Below are 18,896 nucleotides of genomic sequence, written 5' to 3'. Positions count from 1 at the left end.
TCCTCTGACTTATTTCACTTTGCATAATACCCTCAGTGTCCATCCATGTTGTCACAAATGGCTGGATTTCATCGTTTCTTATGGCTGAGTAGTATTCCATTGTGTATATATACCACATCTTCTTTATCCATTCGTCCCTTGATGGGCACTAAGGTTGCTTCCAAGTCTCGGCTATTGTGAATAACACTGCAATGAACACAGGGGTGCATGTATCTTTATGCATTGGTGTTTTCAAGTTCTTTGGATAGATACCCAGCAGTGGAATAGCTGGATCATATGGTAGTTCTATCCTTGATTTTTTTGAGGAATCTCCATACTGTTTTCCATAGTGGCTGCACCAGTTTGCACTTCCACCAGCAGTGTATGAGAGTTCCCTTCTCTCCACAACCTCTCCAACACATGTTGTTTCCTGTCTTGTTAATTATAGCCATTCTGACGGGCGTGAGGTGATATCTCATTGTAGTTTTGATTTGCATTTCCCTGATGGTTAATGATGTTGAACATCTTTTCATGTGCCTATTGGCCATCTGTATATCTTCTTTGGAGAAATGTCTGTTCAGGTCTTTTGCCCATTTTTTAATTGGGTTGGTAGTTTTTTTGTTGTTGAGATGCATGAGTTCTTTATATATTTTGGAGATTAAGCCCTTATCAGAAGTATGGTTTGCAAATATCTTCTCCCAATTGTTAGGTTGTCTTTTCGTTTTGTTGATGGTTTCCTTTGCTGTGCAGAAGCTTTTTAGTTTGATGTAGTCCCATTTGTTTATTTTTTCTGTTGTTTCTCTTGCCCGGTCAGACATGGTGCTTGAAAATATGTTGCTAAGACCGATGTCGAAGAGCGTACTGCCTATGTTTTCTTCTAGAAGTTTCATAGTTTCAGGTCTTACATTCAAGTCTTTAATCCAGAACTCCAAAAATTGGAGTTAATTTTTGTGTATGGTGTAAGGTAAGGGTCTACTTCCTTTTTTTTGGCATGTGGCTATCCAGTTTTCCCAACACCATTTGTTGAAGACACTTTCTTTTCTCCATTGTATGTTCTTGGCTCCTTTGTCAAAGATTAGCTGTCCACAGATGTGTGGGTTTATTTCTGGACTTTTGATTCTATTCCATTGATCTGTGTGTCTGTTTTTGTGCCAGTGCCATGTGGTTTGGGTTACTATAGCTTTGTAGTATATTTTGAAATCCGGGAGTGTGATACCTCCAGCTTTGTTCTTTTTTCTCAGGATTCCTTTAGCTATTCGGGGTCTTTTGTTGTTCCATATAAATTTTAGGATTCTTTGTTCTATTTCTGTGAAAAATGTTGTTGGAACTTTGATAGGGATTGCATCGAATCTATAGATTGCTTTAGGAAGTATGGACATCTTAACTATGTTAATTCTTCCAATCCAAGAGCACGGAATATCTTTCCATTTCTGTGTGTCTTCTTCAATATCTTTCAGCAATGTTTTATAGTTTTCTGTGTACAGATCTTTCACCTCTTTGGTTAAGTTTATTCCTAGGTATTTTATTCTTTTTGTTGCAATTGTAAATGGGATGGTATTCTTAATTTCTCTTTCTGCTGCTTCGTTGTTAGTGTATAGAAGTGCAACTGATTTTTGTATGTTGATTTTGTATCCTGCAACTTTACCATGTTCGTTTATTACTTCTAAAAGTTTTCTGGTGGATTCTTTAGGGTTTTCTATATATAAAATCATGTCATCTGCAAATAGGGAGAGTTTCACTTCTTCCTTTCCAATTTGGATCCCTTTTATTTCTTTCTCTTGCCTGATTGCTCTGGCTAGGACTTCCAGTACTATGTTAAATAGGAGTGGTGACAGTGGGCATCCTTGTCTGGTTGCTGTTCTTAGAGGGATAGGTTTCAGTTTTTCACCATTAAGGATGATATTAGCTGTGGGTTTGTCATATATGGCCTTTATTATGTTGAGGTACTTTCCTTCTATCCCCATTTTATTCAGAGTTTTTATCATAAATGGATGCTGTATCTTGTCAAAAGCTTTCTCTGCATCTATTGAGATGATCATATGATTTTTATTCATTTTATTAATGTGGTATATTACGTTGATTGATTTGCAAATGTTGAACCATCCCTGCATACCTGGAGTAAATCCCACTTGATCATGGTGTATAATCTTTTTAGCGTATTGTTGTATGCGATTTGCTAGTATTTTGTTGGGGATTTTTGCATCGATGTTCATCAGTGATATTGGCCTGTAATTTTCTTTTTTTTTGTTGTCCTTGTATGGTTTTGGTATCAGGGTAATGTTGGCTTCATAGAATGAGTTAGGGAGCTTCCCCCCTTCCTCAATTTTTTGAAAGAGTTTTGGAAGGATAGGTATCAAGTCTTCTTTGAATGTTTGGTAGAATTCACCAGGGAAGCCGTCTGGTCCTGGACTTTTATTTTGGGGGAGGTTTGTGATTACTGTTTCGATCTCCTTACTGGTGATTGGTCTATTCAAATTCTCTACTTCTTCTTGATCCAGTTTTGGAAGGTTGTATCATTCCAAGAATTTATCCATTTCTTCCAGATTGTCGAATTGGTTGGCATATAGTTTTTCATAGTATTCTCTTATAATCTTTTGTATTTCTGAGGTGTCTGTTGTAATTTCTCCTCTTTCATTTCTGCTTTTACTTATTTGTACGTTCTCTCTTTTTTTCTTGGTGAGTCTAGCTAAAGGTTTGTCAATTTTGTTGATCTTTTCAAAGAACCAGCTCTTGGTTTTATTAATTTTTTCTATTGTTTGTTTAGTCTCTATTTCATTTATTTCTGCTCTTTTATTATTTCCCTTCTTCTACTGATTTTGGGCTTTGTTTGTTCTTCTCTTTCCAGTTCCTTTAGGTGCATTGTTAGATTGTTTATTTGAGATTTTTCTTGTTTGTTGAGATAGGCCTGTATTTTTGTAAACTTCCCTCTTAGAACCACTTTTGCTGTATCCCATAAATTCTGGCCTGTCGTATTTTCATTTTTATTTGTCTCCAGGTATTTTTTGATTTCTTCTTTGATTTCTTCATTAACCCAGTCGTCGTTCAGTAGCATTTTGTTTAATCTCCACGTATTTGTGGCTTTTCTGATTTTCTTCCTATAGTTGATTTCTAGTTTCATACAGTTGTGGTCAGAAAAGATGCTTGGTATTATTTCAATCTTCTTAAATTTATGGAGACTTGTTTTGTGGCCTAATATGTGATCAATCCTGGAGAACGTTCCATGTGCATTTGAAAAGAACGTGTATTCTTCAGTTTTTGGATGGAATGCTCTGTATGTATCTACTAAGTCCATCTGTTCTAGTGTGTCATTTAAGGCCAGTGTTTCCTTATTGATCTTCTGTTTGGATGATCTATCCGTTGTTGTAAGTGGAGTGTTAAAGTCCCCTACTATTATTGTGTTACTATTTCTGTTTTTATGTCTGTTAATAACTGCTTTATATATTTAGGTGCACCTACATTGGGTGCGTAGATATTTACAAGTGTTATATCCTCTTGTTGGATTGTTCCCTTGATCATTATGTAATGCCCTTCTTTGTCTCGTTTTACAGTTTTTGTTTTAAAGTCTATTTTGTCTGATATGAGTACTGCTACCCCAGCTTTCTTTTCATTGCCATTTGCGTGGAGTATCTTTTTCCATCCCTTCATTTTCAGTTTGTGAGTGTCTTTAGGTCTGAAGTGTGTTTCTTGTATGCAGCATATGTATGGGTCTTGTTGTTTTATCCAATCAGCCACCCTATGCCTTTTAATTGGAGCATTTAGTCCATTGACGTTTAAAGTAGCTATTGATAAGTATGTACTTAGTGCCATTTTTTAACCTTTTTTTTCCTCAGTGTTTTAGTAGCCCTTCTCTGTTCCTTTCTCCTTCTATACAGAATTGATGGTCACTTTAGTTTGACCTCTGTCTGAAAGCTCTACTCTTTAATTCCCCTCCTCCCTCATTTTATGTTTTTGATATCATATCTAACCTCTTTTTTGGCATTTGTATCCATTACCCTCTTATCATGGAAATAGATAATTTTTCCTATTTGTGGTCTTCTCTTTTCCCCTTAAATCAGTCCCTTTAACATTTCTTGTAGCACTGGTTTCTTGGTGACAAACTCCTTTAATTTTTGCTTGTCTGGGAAATTTTTGATCTCTCCTTCCATTTTGAATGATAACCTTGCCGGGTAGAATATTCTTGGCTGTAAGTTTTTTCCTTTTAGCGCTTTAAATATATCATGCCACTCTCTTCTAGCCTGTAAGGTTTCTGCTGAGAAGTCAGCTGATAGCCTTATGGGGTTTCCTTTGTATGTAACTTGACATTCTCTTGCGGCTTTTAGGATTCTCTCTTTATCTTTAATTCTGGACATTTTGATTATGATGTATTTTGGTGTGGGCCTCTTTGGGTTTATCTTGTTTGAGGCTCTCTGTGCTTTCTGTACCTGGATGTCTGTTTCCTTCCTTAGGTTAGGGAAGTTTTCATCTGTTATTTCTTGAAATAGATTCTCTGCCCCTTTGTCTCGCTCTTCTCCTTCTGGGACACCTATAACATGGATGTTAGTGTGCTTGATGTTCTCCCAGAGGTCCCTTAGACTGTCCTCACTCTTTTTAATTCTTTTCTCTTTTACCTCTTCAGCTTGGGTAATTTCTTCTGTCTTTCGTCCAGCTCACAGATCCGTTCTTCTGTATCCTCTACTCTGCTTTTGAGTCCCTCTCTTGAATTTTTCATTTCCAGTATTGTATTCTTCATTTCTGATTGGTTCTTTTTTATATCTTTCATTTCTTTGTTGACATTCTCACTGAGTTCATCTATTCTTCTCCCCAGATCAGTGAGCATCCTTAAGCTCTTTGTTTGTACTCTCTGTTGGGCAGGTTGCTCATTTCTGTTTCACTTAGTTCCTTTTCTGGGCTTTTGTCCTGTTCCCTTACTTGGAATGTATTTCTTTGCCTCCTCATTTTGCCTCTTTCTCTGTGCTTGTGTCTACGTATTAGGTAGGCCAGCTCCGTCTCCTGCTCTTGGATAGGTGACCTTATATAAGTGATGGCTTAGCAGGCCTGCAGTGTGCTTCCCTCAGTTCTCAATGTTCCAGGGGTGACCCCTATGTGGGCTACTTGTGTCCTTCTGTTGTGGCCTGTTTGCTCTCCCTCTAGGTGCCCATGGAGGCCGAGTTGTGCTCCTGGCCAGCTGTTGTAATGCTCAGCTGCTTGTAGTTGTTGTGGTCCCTTCAGTCTCTTTATCAGGTGTTGGGAGCCCCAGCACAGTTGGTTGCACGTTCTAATACCACGTTTGTGTTGCAGTATTTCTTTTAAGTGAGTAGGCCCCCAGCGTGGCAGGTTGTTAGGCTCAAGGGTTTACAATTTCTATAAGCCTCCAGCCTTTAGGTCTCTTGTCAGCTCTCTGAGGATTGCAGCTGTGTGGGGCTGGCCTCAGGCACGGGAGCACCCAATTGTTTCAGGCTTTGGAAGGTGGGGCAAACCCCCTATGTGGGTCTTTGAGAAGCACAAGTCTTCTGCAGCTGACAAGCCCTGCTGCCCACAGGTCTGCACTCACAGTCAACACAGTCCTGCCCCATGTGTGTGCCCCGAAGTGGACCCAGTTTCTCCACGGCGGGAGCCCCACACACTCCACCACCACCCCACACTCTCCACCCGCTCCTTGTGCACGCCCTGCCCCACTGAAGTCGGCTCAGTTGCCAGGCTGCAGAGAATCCAGTCACTGATCTGTGCAGGCCCACAAGTTGCCTGAGGGCTTGTTGTTGGGTGGGGCCAGTCTCTAGGGTGGGCTGCCTGCCCTGGCTGAGCTGGATTAAATTGGTGCTCTAGTGGGTGGGGCAGACCTGGGCTAGCAGGCCCCAGGGAGAACTCCAATGGCGTCTGTGTCAGCACGCCCACACCAGGCCACAACAATGGTCGCCGCCAATGTCCCAGTCCCTGGAGAGGTCTCACCCCTCACCGAGATGCACTCAGGGCCTATCAGGTGAGTCTCTTTTCACCACAGCACTGTGCACCTTTCTTTCTGGTGATTTTAGGTTGCTGTCTGAAACGGGTGAGTGGGCCCTTTAAGAGCCGGTTTTAATTTCTTTGTGAACCAGCTTTTCTGGGGGTGCTCCCCAATGTTTTAGTAGCAGGCAAAGGCAGATATTATGCCACTCGTCTTGATTGTGCTGGGTCCACAAAATGCCCACAGCGGGGGCGCTCCCAGCTCAGGGCCCCGCGCCTCCAGGGAGGCTGCAGACCTGTGGGCTGCTTCCGGGTGGCCGTGAGGCTGCGGCTTGTGAAGGCGGTGTTTTTCCTCTCCAGAAGGGAATTTCTGCCTCTTCCACCTCAATTAGTATTGTCCTTTTTTGCAGGAGTTCCTCTAATCCAGTTTTCAGTTCTGTCTCAAGGGGAAATTTTTCCATGAGTAGTTGTAAATTGGCTGTGTCCACGGGAGGAGGTGAGTTCATAGTCTGCTTACGCCGCCATCTTGACTTTTCTCCTGTATTTGATATTCTTAAATTTTGCAATAATGTATCTTATGTGCAGTATTTTCTTTATTTCCCTGTTTGACACTCTGAGTCCTTTGGATTGAGGTCATCAAAGTTCCTTTAATTTTGAGGAATTGGTCATTATTTCTTTGAACATTTCTTCCTCTCAGTTTATTTCTTCCTTTGGGACCTGGGTGTTGGCAATTTCACTTCTGTTCTACACATTACAAATCTCCAAATCTCTGAGTTTTTTAATTTTTTTGAGTTTGCTGTCTTAGTTTTCTTTGTGTTGTTGGAAATTGTAGTTTACAAGTCCACTGTGAAGGAGGATTTTGTGTGTGTGTGTGCATGGATGGTTATGATGCGTTGGAGCCTCCTTCTCTTCTTTCTTTCTTTTTTCTATTTCCACTCCTGCTCTTGCCTCCACCAAGTTCACCTAGGTGCTTTGGTTCAGAACCAGATCTTATTCCGGCACTTAACTCTCATCCTGGGCATGGAAGGGGTAGGCATGTCAAATCCAGTTCCCCAGGTAAGTGTGGACCTTGGTCATAGATTTTTGGCCTCCATTTAGTGTGAAGAGCGTCTGTCAACCCCTAGTTCCACAGGCAGAGCCTGGTTCTAGCACCCCGTGCCCCATGCCTGGTGCATTGTAGGTGTTTTGACCTAAGGACACCACAGGATTTAAATGTCTGGCTGGTTCCGCTGGTTTCGATAGTTCCTGGAGCCAGTGGGCCTTTGGCTTGTGCTCCAGCTGACTTCTGAATCTGAATGTTTCCTTTCTGTTTCTGTTTCACAGAGATGTGTAACAAGTTTTTGAGTGCAGTAATATGTTTTAATTTTCTTTTAAAAAGTTATTTTATCATGTTTTTTTTGGTTGTTATTGAGCATACGTGGGAGGAAAGGTGGGTTTCCACTTAAAATTTCATTGCCATCTTGACTGGAAATTTCCTGACTGGCTTTTACTGTAAAAATGTTACTGTGTTGTTATAAGTGCAATTACTTTGTTCTCAATAAATCTTTCTTTGATGCTAGTGATGAACTGTTTGATATTTAGAAGCATCTAAGATGGTTCTGACCTGACAGGAAGTGTATTTGTGTGCTAGTGGAACCATAGTAGTAGTCTGTAGTTGTCTTCCAGTTAACCAAATGCATAACTGTGAAGTTTGCAAGAATTAAGTTCAACTAATAAATTAGATCTTTTCTTTTTTTGCTTTTCTCTTTTCTGTCCCCTTTTCCTTTTCTTCCTCACTTCTGCTAATACATAAGCCAGGATGTTTAAGAGAAGGGAACATGGAATTTTCTTGCTGCTGTAGAGACAATCCATTTCTGAGGAATAACAGAATACTTCGGTGGCTTCATTCCATACTCAAACGTTTTAGACTAATTGGAAGACAGCAGGTAGAGGATTCAAAGGGAAGTACCTCTGACTTCTTAACTGTTAGGAAATACATTTGAGAGGAAGACAAAGAAGAAATGAGTGAAATGGGAGGGAAAACTCAAAGCCTTGTTCCCTCCATCAATGTGAAAGCAGTTCTACTTAAGTGAAATGACCAGAAGATGAATGGAGAGAATACCTCATCATCAGAACAAGAAAGTTCAACTTACTAGAGTAAAAACTTATCAGTAAATTAAAATTAAGGAGACGAGCATCCTCTGAATTGTTAGATATGGTAGAATTATCAAGTTCTTGTTCTGTTGTCTTGCTTTAATTTTCTGCCAGTCTTTGAAGATTGTTTTAGTTTATCATGAAAATAAAACACTTGTTCATGTACTCAAGGTCATAAAGAAATCAGACTAACTAGTGAAATCCAGTAGCTGTCATGAAAGGTATGTCCTCTTGCATACTTTTTTTGCCCAATTTTTATGAGAATTTATATCTGTGGGGGGAATCTTAAATATTTGCAAAATAACACTTCTCTGTATTTAACATAATAATAACAGCAACAGTCACCACCACCACCAACAACAATATTGCTTAAGGAGAAGTCTGCTCCTTACATCTCAAATTCCTCCAAGGTTCTTTTACATTTGTACATCTTCTCCTTTGTTCTTGCCATCCAATGCCACGACTTCAGTTCTACCTACATGAATCTCAAATAAAAAAAACTGTCCCAGACCTCTCTCCTGAGCTCTGGAATTGTATAACCAACTCTCCTCTGGCTATTCTCACCTGAATTTTTTTATTGACGTCTCAAGCCCAAGATGTCTACAACTAGTTTTTTTATCTCCCACACCCAATTTGTTCCTTGCTTTTTATTCATTATTCCAATGAATAAATCTACCATTCACCCAGTTACCTAAGCCAAGAACTTGAGGGCCATCTTAGGTTCCTCTCTCACCCTTTACTTTTATTCACAGAGTTCTAATGACTTTAATACTGGAAGATCTCTTGAATCCATTATCTGGATCATATCACTTCCCTACTTAATCCATGCAATAACTTCCCAATGCCTGAGAACAAATTCAGATACTTTAGTGTTATATTCAAAGCTCTTCACCCTACTTCATACTCCTACTTTCTGCTTTTGACCCTACTGTCCAGCCAAATCCAGCTACCCATGGCTCTGAAAAGTGCCACATTCTCTCTTGTTTCTATGATATTTTCTCTGCTAGGGATTCTTTCATTGAAAGTCTGGCAATCATTTCTTCCTATTCCTGTTGCCTGACTCCCATATCTTTCACCCCCAACCACTGGCAGGTTTGGAAATTCCTTCTCTGAGTCTCAAAGCTCCTTGATACAGTCATAGTGTAGCTTACACCACCTTCTGCTGTGTTTGTCTTTACCTGACTGTCTTGGCACTATACTGGGAGCACCTTCGGGTTACGGACTGGATCTTCACCTTTGTAACTCCGCAGCCGTGATGTGCCTTGTACATAAGTAGAAGCTCAGTAAACGCTTGTTGATTGCATAAAGAGGGTGAGAGATGTTTATGGCTTGAATGGGGAGAGGGTGATGATCGGAAGCTGTGTGTAGATATTGTAACAATACTTTAAAGTTTGTAGACTTTTTTCCCCTTCTTAATTCCTGGAGGCATTGGCTTTCCATATTCATGATATTTCCTGTGGCAGTGAGTCCACAGTCAGTATTTGCTGAAGTCTCCTGATTTGCCTGGCACTACATTGTAATCTCGAAGGATTACCAAGACTGAGACACAGTCTCCATCCTCAAAAAATGCATAATGGAAATGGGGACCTAAAACCAAGTCCTGAAACCATTAGATGACAGTGAAATGCTAACTTGATTGCTGCTTATAGTTGTGAGAAGGAGAGACAAGGCAGAAAAGGTGGTTGGCAAGTGATTTGTGGAGAAGGTGGGAATTAAGCCGGATGTTGTGAGGAAGCCATTTTCTCTTCCAGATGGTGGTAGTTCTATTTCTAGTGAGTTTCTTGTCTTGGAGTCTGTTCATAATGAAAGTCCTTCAGCACCGTTTTTGTTCACTTACCAGAACAACCGTGTTCCTCACAGGTGATTTGTCTGTCTGTAGATGCCTGTTAAAAGGTAACACCCAAGGAAAGAAGTCATGTGACACTCAGAAGAAGTGAAGGGTGAAAAACGATGAGAGTATCTGACTTTAATTCTCAAGTACAAATTAGTTTCATAGGATATAAAATCTTTATGCCAGAAGTCGTTGAACATAGAATTTTTTTAAAAAAGATTTTATTATCTTCATAATAGTTAAAAAGTATTAACTTGATTTTGGTGAACTAAAGTTTAAGAAATGGTTATAAGTATTTAATGTTTATGTACTTGATATTAGTGTTTCCTTGAATTCAGTGATTCTCATGTAGATAAGCTCATTCCTGAACAGTGAAGGAGAAAGGAATTTTGTGCACATAGAAAGTAGGGTGAGGTATCTCTTCCTTTGATCAGTTTGTGTAAACATATCCCCTTCTACCAATATTCTTTTCGCTTGAGGGTTCAGGTTGCTACTGTTTGGCAGGAAGGAAGAGAGAAATTCTCTGAATAGAATGTGATGTAATACGTTGAAGGATAATTTGTGCTGTGTCAGTCTGCTTGGGAAAAGGATGTGAGGCAGTGTTGGTGAGCTAGTGTATCTGGTTGTAAAAACATTTCAGGCATCTTTTGAAAGTAACATGAGACCCTTACACTGTACTTCCCCAAAGTTGCTTCTCATTGACAGTTTCTCCTTGTAGGAATGAGTCAGGGAATAGCTGGTCCCAGACTTTCATTTGCTGCTTTTGTTATGTCATGCCCTGCCCTGGAGACAGGGAATGAGGCCCAGAGAGCAGAGGGCCAGGAACCAGGCTCCTGAAGCCAGGAAGCTGCTTGTATCTGACTCACTGTGGAGGTTATCCTGTTCTGCTTCAGAACTGATCATATTTTGCTACTTCTGGTCAAGCCCTGAATTGGCAGCTATCGTGCAGGTAAATGTTTAGGAGTTGACTTTAGATTCTGTGCTGGGGTTACATTTGAGACTTGCTTTAATTTTGAAGGGAGTCATTGCTCATGATGACGGAGGAACAAGAAAGCCTGGGAAAGCTGGGGCTCCAGCCCCTTGTTCTCAGACTTGTTTGCAGAAAAGAACTGAATGGACTTGAGCTATCCAGGCACAGGGAAAGAAGTAGCCTTTATTTCAAAGTGGACTGTGTCCCAGAATGAAAATAAATCGGAAGGAAATCATAGTGGTCTGTCCGTGGGTTTTGGTTCATTTGCCTGAAAATTGGCTCTTCTTTTCAGGTCTGAACTACTCTAATTAGCTACAACTTTTGTGGTGAAGGGCTGTAGGAAAAGTGACTCCACTGAAAAAACAATCATACCGTATTCTAGACTGTACATTTGTGAATGGGGACAGAGCAAGGCTTCATAGGGAGACTTAACAGGGAGAAGGCCTGCCCACATTCGTCTCGTACCGTGCCATGGCTCCCACCCTCCCCAACAACGCGTTATGAAAGAAAAAGCTCGGAAAACTCTACCTTACCAGAACCTTCTGCACAGAATCATCCAGATGTCTTTCCCTAACTGCCCCCATAAGGAATTCCTTCTTCCAGCCATCACCACCATCTCTAACTCCTACTTCCCTGAATTCAGCTTTTCTAGATCTTCATTTCTAAGATTCTCTCTCTTAGGCTTAGTTGTAAGCTGGGTCAGCGTTAAATAAGAATTTTTTCCTACAATCAATTTTCAAGATTAGCATCTTGGGATCTAGCTTACTCAGAGCCCAGAATTTCTCTTGCGCTTCATTATTAGTAGAGTTGAAATCCATCTAGGATGGTTTGCTAAGAGCAAGTTCCTTGCTGTTCCCAGCATTCATACATACTGTATTTCTAGGACCTAGGACTGAGGAAATATCATTTAATCAGCTAGAAGCTGTTTGTGGCTGAGGGTATGGGCCTCCATGTCGTGTGTCGTCTGCTTCCATGGCTGTTTGTTGACCAACTATTGTGACCCACCACTTATAAAATCAAGGCCAAGTCAGTGTCATCTTAATAGAACGTGCTGCCTCTGCAAGGCATCCCGGATTAGCTAATATTAATGGGGACTATGCATTTGGCTGAGGAGTCCAAGCTCTGATGGGTGCTGTACAGGTGCATTTATGGTAGCTGAGAGTACTGTGATAGCAAGAAGACCAGATGAGGGAAACAACTGCTCTGATGAGCGCTCTTTTCCGTCTTCTGTGTTTTCCACCTGAGCCCATAGTGTGTACAAATGATACTAAACGTATCTCCTAGAATGGTCCTCTGTGAATGAATACATCACGCAACCCATTTAAGAAATACGTTTTAGTTTTTGTTTAAAGTCATCCTCTGCAGTCACTGCAGGGGCCTGATTCTTGTATAACATCCTCTCTAATGATCACAGGGAAATGGAAGTTTCTCTGTGTCCGGGATTTTAATAAGTTGAGCTATTAAATCGTAACCCAAGACACCAGGTCAGAAGACCAGGTCCCTTTAGAGTTGTTTAATTTATTATGCACTAAGTAGTGCTTAAAGAACCATCTGGTGACTAGAGAGTGAGAGGTTGGACCCCGCAGGGCTGGTGCACTGCTCTGAATTATTCTTGAGGCTATCGTTGATTTGTAACTGTGCTCCTCCTAGGTTAGCAAGTCATTATGGCCGCCATTAAAGCTTTCATCTTCCATTTGATCTGATTTTGATTATTGTATTTTCTTGTGGGGTAAACACTCCTCACTGTGTGTTATCTATGATTTATTTTAAGCATCTTTGGTTAAAAAAAACCCCAAAAATAAAAACTTTAAAGACAGGACACCCAAAAACTCTAAGGCTGAGTGGTAAATGTAATTTTGGATATAATTGGATTGACCAATCAAGTGATGCCATATAATTATTAGTGGTATTGTTTATTCTCTTCTGAGTGTTTGAAAGTTGATGTTTTTTTTTCCCTCTCTAGGTGACAGTCCTAACCCTCCTAAGGAGGACACCCCTCCTAGCAGTCTAGACTCACTCCCCTCCCCATCTCCCATGACTGTAGCCATCCCCGGGCCTCCTGGACCAGACAAAAACCACCTTCTCGCAGATGGGGGCAGCTTTGGGGACTGGACATCCACTGCGTAAGTAACTGCTTCTTTTTGGTGCTGAGGGAAGGAGGGCCGTGACCTTCATTTTGAAGTTTACGTAGCCAGTAGGTACTGAAGCCGTTAGATCTAAGGACCTTTGTTCTCTATAATTTGTGGGGCTTCCAAAGGGAGAAGGGTCCATAAAAAAGGCCTTTCTTCAATAGTGTCTCTGTGTTCCTAGCATGGAAGGGATGGGATGCTATTTCATATCTGTTTTAAGTTCAATTCCATGGCAGTTTTGGGTTGCACAGAAGGAAGTTTGTTATTGTCCTACTGAGGATGTTTTCTCACTAGTTATGCAAACTTTTAGAGATATGAGAATGCATGCATTGTGATCTCAATAGGATCAATAGACTCTTGAAACTCTATAGAATGATATTTTAGTTATATGAAGTTTTGAGAGCTTTATGCTAGTGTTCTGCTCTATTTACTCCCTAGCACTCTGCATAACTGACAATTGATGGAGGAAATACCTGACTTCATCTTCTCAGTTTGCTTTAGTGCCAGGCGTGTGTAGATCAGCTCAGGTATATTAGGATAGATTACCAATACAAACAAAATACCATGGACCTGGCTTGACTACATGAGGGTTTGTCTTTCTGTGCTGACTGAGACTGTGGAGTAAATGCAGATTGGTGGTGTGTGGGGCATCAAAAGAGCATCATATTTCAAGCAAATGCTGAGAGAAGCAAAAAAAGAACTCCATTAATAATTACATGACATTACTTGATTAGTCAATCAAATTACATCCAAAAATACATTTATAAGTCAGCCCAAGAGTATTGGGTATCCTGTCTTTAAAGTTAAAAAAAAGCTTTTTTTAAAATCAAAGTTGCTTAAAATAAATCACAGATAATGATGTCATCCCACCCTGGCTGGGCATTCTTGGGACTTTAAATGGAATTGGAAAGTGTTCCTCACATTACTTGGCTTTTTATAGTTACTGCTGGATTCACATGAAATCATTATGAACTTATTAAGTATTAAAAGAGGCTGGGAGAAATTTGGTATGCTAAAATTTTGGGGTGACCTGAAGACTTTGAAAATCTAATCAAATCTCAAAGTGAAGCAAAGTGTAGAAACGTTCTCCAGATGAGATTTTTTCCCCCAAGATTGTCACTTATGTATATTTATTTGCTGACGACTGTGTATTATAGATTTAAATTACATATTACTCAAACATGCTTGTCATTTTTGCCATTCTTTTTCCAGAATAAAAATATTCTTTTCACTTTAGTACTGCAAGCAGCAATGACAATGGTTACATAGGAACCTAGAATCTGTAATCCTGGGTGCTCTCGGGGTGGAATTTGGCGTGTGTGTGTGTGTGTTTCAAAGCAAAAACCAGATCTCTAGTTATTTCTCTCAGTAAGTGTATATCACAGTCAGTGGCGAACAGCTTAGTCAGTCATCCTTCTTCCATAGAGGTTCTGTAGAGAAGTGACATTATGAGCCACGTTATAGCCATTGCTCAATTCACAGCATGTCTATGCTGGAAACATGAAGAGCTTGATATTTTTGGTCATAAATCACACGAGGAGTGAATTCGCCAGCTTCCTATTCATACAAATTTTAAAATGTCATGGAAAGCACTCCAACATTGAGAGGCCAAAAAGGGAGGGGGGAAAATAAGTCATTGAAGCAAGTCTGGAAAAGAGATTTTTGTCATAATGTGGACTTTCTCCTACTTTAAGAACTTGATTTTTTTTTGTGCATTGGATAAAATACATCTGTATTTCTCTTAAGTATATAAAATGTTTCTTGGGAATCTTTTAGAGGATTCACTTCAGCATATTTCAGTCCAGATTTATCATTAAGGTAGGAGTGCTTCTCAAACTTGAGCCCACACCAGAGTCACCTGGAGGGCTAGTTAAGCCCACATTACTGGGTCTCACCCCAGAGTGCCTTTTAAGTTTGAGGGGAGCCTAAAAATGGGCATTTCTGACATAATCCCAGGTGATGATTGGCAGACTCTGTTTAGACACCTGTCTCTCCCTCGCCCATGGTTCTAGGCATGTGTTGATTGTAAACGGCTTTTCTGAGGAGCGTAATTAGGATAAGTGATATCTTTCTCCTGTTTTTAAAAAAACTCTTCTAGGATGGTGTGTTTGCTGTCTCCAAGTAGCCCTTGTATGCTTCCCCCATACTTTGATTCCCTCTGCCTGAAATATCTCCCCTCCTTTTTTGCTCAAGATAATCTGACCTATCTTCAGGGTCTAATTGAGTTTTCACTTTTAGGAAGCTTTCTCTAGTGCCTTAGTCTACAGGAAGATTCTAAATAATGTCTTTCTCTGTTTATACCCAAGACTTGACATTAGGAAAATATTGCCTTCTAGTATTAGTTAATATTTACCTTTCATGTTATTTGGTATTGAAGTAGTAGATGTGTATGTCTATCTATGTATCTGTATCAGTATCTCCATCTGCCTGCCTATCTATCTGTCTTAGTTCAGGCTGCTATAACAAAAATACTTTGAGTGGCTTTTTTTTTTTTTTTTTTTGGTGAGGAAGATCAGCCCTGAGCTAACATCTGTGCTAATCCTCCTCTTTTTTGCTAAGGAAGACCGGCTCTGAGCTAACATCTGTTGCCAATCCTCCTCCTTCCCCCCCCCCCAAAGCCCCAGTAGATAGTTGTATGTCATAGTTGCACATCCTTCTAGTTGCTGTATGTGGGACGCGGCCTCAGCATGGCTGGAGAAGTGGTGCGTTGGTGCACGCCTGGGATCCGAACCCGGGCCTCCAGTAGCGGAGTGCGTGCACTTAACCGCTAAGCCATGGGGCCGGCCCCTGATTGAGTGGCTTCTAAACAACATAAATTTATTTCTCACAGTTCTGGAGGCTGGATTTCCAAGATCAGACTGTCAGCATGGCTGGGCTCTGGTGAGAGCCCGCTTCCAGTGTGCAGACTGCTGACTTCGTGACTCCCACAAGGACTCATAATCCCATTCATGAGGATTCCCCTCTCAGGACCTCATCTAATCCTAATTACCTCCCAAAGGCCCCACTTCCTAATACAGTCACATGGAAGGGGATAGGGTTTCAACATCTAAATTTGGGGGGAACACAAACATTCAGTCCATAAAACTGTCTAATCTTTCCTTTACTCCAAGATAGATTATAAAATTCTTAATGATAGGAATTGGTTCTTATGTTCTTTGAACTTTTTAGTGATATTGACATAGTTATTAATAAATATTTTCTTTGCTGTTTTAATAATTATTCATTTATAAAAATACTTTTCTTTTGGAAATCTCGTTTCTTTCTGTATATCATTGAATGTCTCTTAGGCAACTATGTTTGATTTCTGATCCTTCTTCCAGGAATTTCCCAGAATTAATCTCACTATTGTCTGTTAATAGCATTTTTCTTTGTTTTCTTAGCTTTGTAAATTTAGTTTCCCTTGAATTTTTTTGTTTGTTGCTGTGGGGTCATTAAAACTCTATTCAGGGCTTTAAAAAGGAGGCACTGCCTGGGCTGCTTGGTTTTAATCCAGGGTGGTGACTCTCCATTCCAAAATTTACGCTTGCCTTATCTCAGGTCCTGAAGAATGGAATCCAGTGTATGTGGATCACGTAGGACCCCTGTAGCTCCATTGTACAGAACTGCCATGACCCTAGCCACCTGAAAGCAAATTTACAGAGGGAAAACCTACAGGCGCCAAGATTCTGATATAGGCAGTGTGTAAATACAGCTGTAGCCTCTGACAGGTAGAAAACAATGCAGCAGAATTGGATTTCTTGGGTTTCTGCTGATGTTTATGACTTGTGGGTATTATTAATTGCAGTCAGTCAATGTGGAGCTATTACTTACCCATACACTCAGTAAGGTGATTGGTGACTTGATTGCCAGTGAAGAATTGCTAGCTCAGTCTCCTTGGAGGACATTACATCATAGGTCAAGGTATTTCAAATATTCCAAAGTCATTTTTTTTTTTTCAATAAAGTAGTTTCTCTAAACAGGTTTTCTTCCATTGTAAATGATGGTGCAGGTACTTGACAAGTAATCCTTTTAGCTTCCCTGCCACAAAAGAAAATCTCTTTTGAGAAATACCAGGCACTGCTATCTGCTTCCTCTACAGATTTCAAATGAAAAGGAACACCTCCTCTGCCAGCATATTCCCACATTCAAGATGGCAGCATCTTAGACTAGCTGTTTGTAGCTGGGAATATTGGTACCCCTAGATGCAACTCACTCTGTGCTCTGGCAGGCCGGGAGAGCAGTAGATCCTTCTCTCCCACCCGATGAGAGGCTTGCCTGAGTTTATCCTGAATGTTAAGACATTCCTCACGCATCCATCCCAGGTGCTGTCTACCCAGACTTGATGCTAGTTGCTTAAAATCATTAGACAGTGGATCCCCACTCTATTTACAACCTGTGTCATCCCCAGACTTTGTGTCTTTGTGCGCACTCACTGGTGACCATTTTTATTCTTGTTAATGATATAACTTGCTTCCTTTAAATTGGGCAAACAAATAGATGTTTTCCATAGACAACTACTTGGCATTTTAAATTACTTGACTGTTGGTTCCATGATTGCTTTTCAGAAAGTGAATGAATTTAGCTGGGAGATATCAAAGTGCCCCTTAAATTTGATTTGTGGCTTAGTATACCACAGCAAACCATGAGTGATTTGTCTGAAGTTCAGAAAAATAATCATCTTAAAGAGTTTTTAACAGATTTCTGTGAAATTTGGTACACACCTAGAAATTATAAGGTAGCAGTCATAGGCCAACTTTGTCTTCACCTCCTCCCTTCCTGCCTTTTTCTTTTCTTTTTCCCTCTCCTCCACCCCTTTAGGGAGGGCTTCCTCGCTCCGTTCACTCCTTGATCTTACTGCTCCCAGCCCTTGTTGGGCCAGAGGCAGTCAGTTCACCCTAGAAGTTGGTGTCTTACATTTTTAGCTCTTTTGTTAGGATTATTGTTTCAAAGAAAATTGGAACTTTATCTTTTAAAAATTCTCTTTCTTTTTTTTTTTTGTATATCTGCTTTTTTGTTAACTTGACTAAAATGATCACATATTGCTTTTGTAACAAGGGAAGGAAAGCTATGTAAATTTAAAAAGAGATCGAGAGAGTGATACGTAACCCAAAGGAATGAATTGCCCATCATAGGAATTTCCAGCATCCTTATTGGCTAGTAGGGAAGTCATAGCCTAATAAAGTATGCACCTTTTCTCTGCTTTCTTGTAGGTTGGCCCTGGTGACAGAATGTGGTGGGTTACACTGACGAGATCTCTAGTAGAGCAGTGCCTTCATATGGAAGGATGTGCTCTCTGGTGCTGGGTACTCTGAAGAGTGGATTGGAAGCCAGTCCCCTCTCCCATACCTAAGTGAGCGGCAAAGTCCCTGGGCAGGTTGAGAAAGATTAAGGTCTAAGAAAGCTCAAGTATAAGGAGGATCAAGTTCAAATGAGCAGGAGGAGCTTGTCACCTTACTGTGACCCCACAGCAGCCTTTTAAATTCTGCTCAGAGGTTAGCTGCTTTCTGGACCTTCTGTTGGGAGACTGGGGACTGACAGGGAGCAGAAGCTTTTGCAGAGAATGCTTGATTAGACAGTTACCCTCTTGCATTTCTCAGGATCAGAGGCCATAGAGCATTAATTATTGGGGACCACTAGATTTTGTTTTAGCTGCTTTATAAATGATATTTTATCTTAATTCTTATATCAACCTGGTGGGGTAGATATATCTTCATTTTTAAAGATAAGAGAAACTGAGGCACAAAGAGAGTATCAAAATTGCCCCAAGCCACATGACTAATAAGGGACAGAGGTGGAGTTTGACCCTGATCTGTCTGCCCCAGTGATGTCTGGTTCCACTAGACTTGTTTTATGGTAGGGATTGAAATTGTGTGGTTGCCTGTGGGAACACTGTTCGAATTGTAAGTTATCCCCGATTCTGAGACCCAGTGAGATGACTGTGGCTGTCAGCTGGTCA

At 40.6% G+C, this 18,896-nt stretch overlaps 1 protein-coding gene across 3 annotated transcripts in view; it reads left to right on the top strand.

Annotated features, from left to right (window-relative positions):
- Positions 1–18,896, top strand: part of ARHGAP10 (Rho GTPase activating protein 10) — a 291,557-nt gene that overhangs the window by 250,744 nt on the left and 21,917 nt on the right. For all 3 annotated transcript variants that reach the window (XM_087437555.1, XM_004420900.3, XM_087437556.1), the window contains exon 20: positions 12,796–12,955. In XM_087437555.1, coding sequence (XP_087293681.1) covers positions 12,796–12,955 — 160 coding nt within the window. The remainder of the gene's footprint in view (positions 1–12,795; positions 12,956–18,896) is intronic.

The sequence above is a fragment of the Ceratotherium simum genome, chromosome 12, assembly GCF_057802395.1.
Source record: "Ceratotherium simum simum isolate JZ-2026a chromosome 12, ASM5780239v1, whole genome shotgun sequence".
Classification (NCBI taxonomy): domain Eukaryota; kingdom Metazoa; phylum Chordata; class Mammalia; order Perissodactyla; family Rhinocerotidae; genus Ceratotherium; species Ceratotherium simum.
This window is presented reverse-complemented; position numbering and strand designations above follow the sequence as displayed.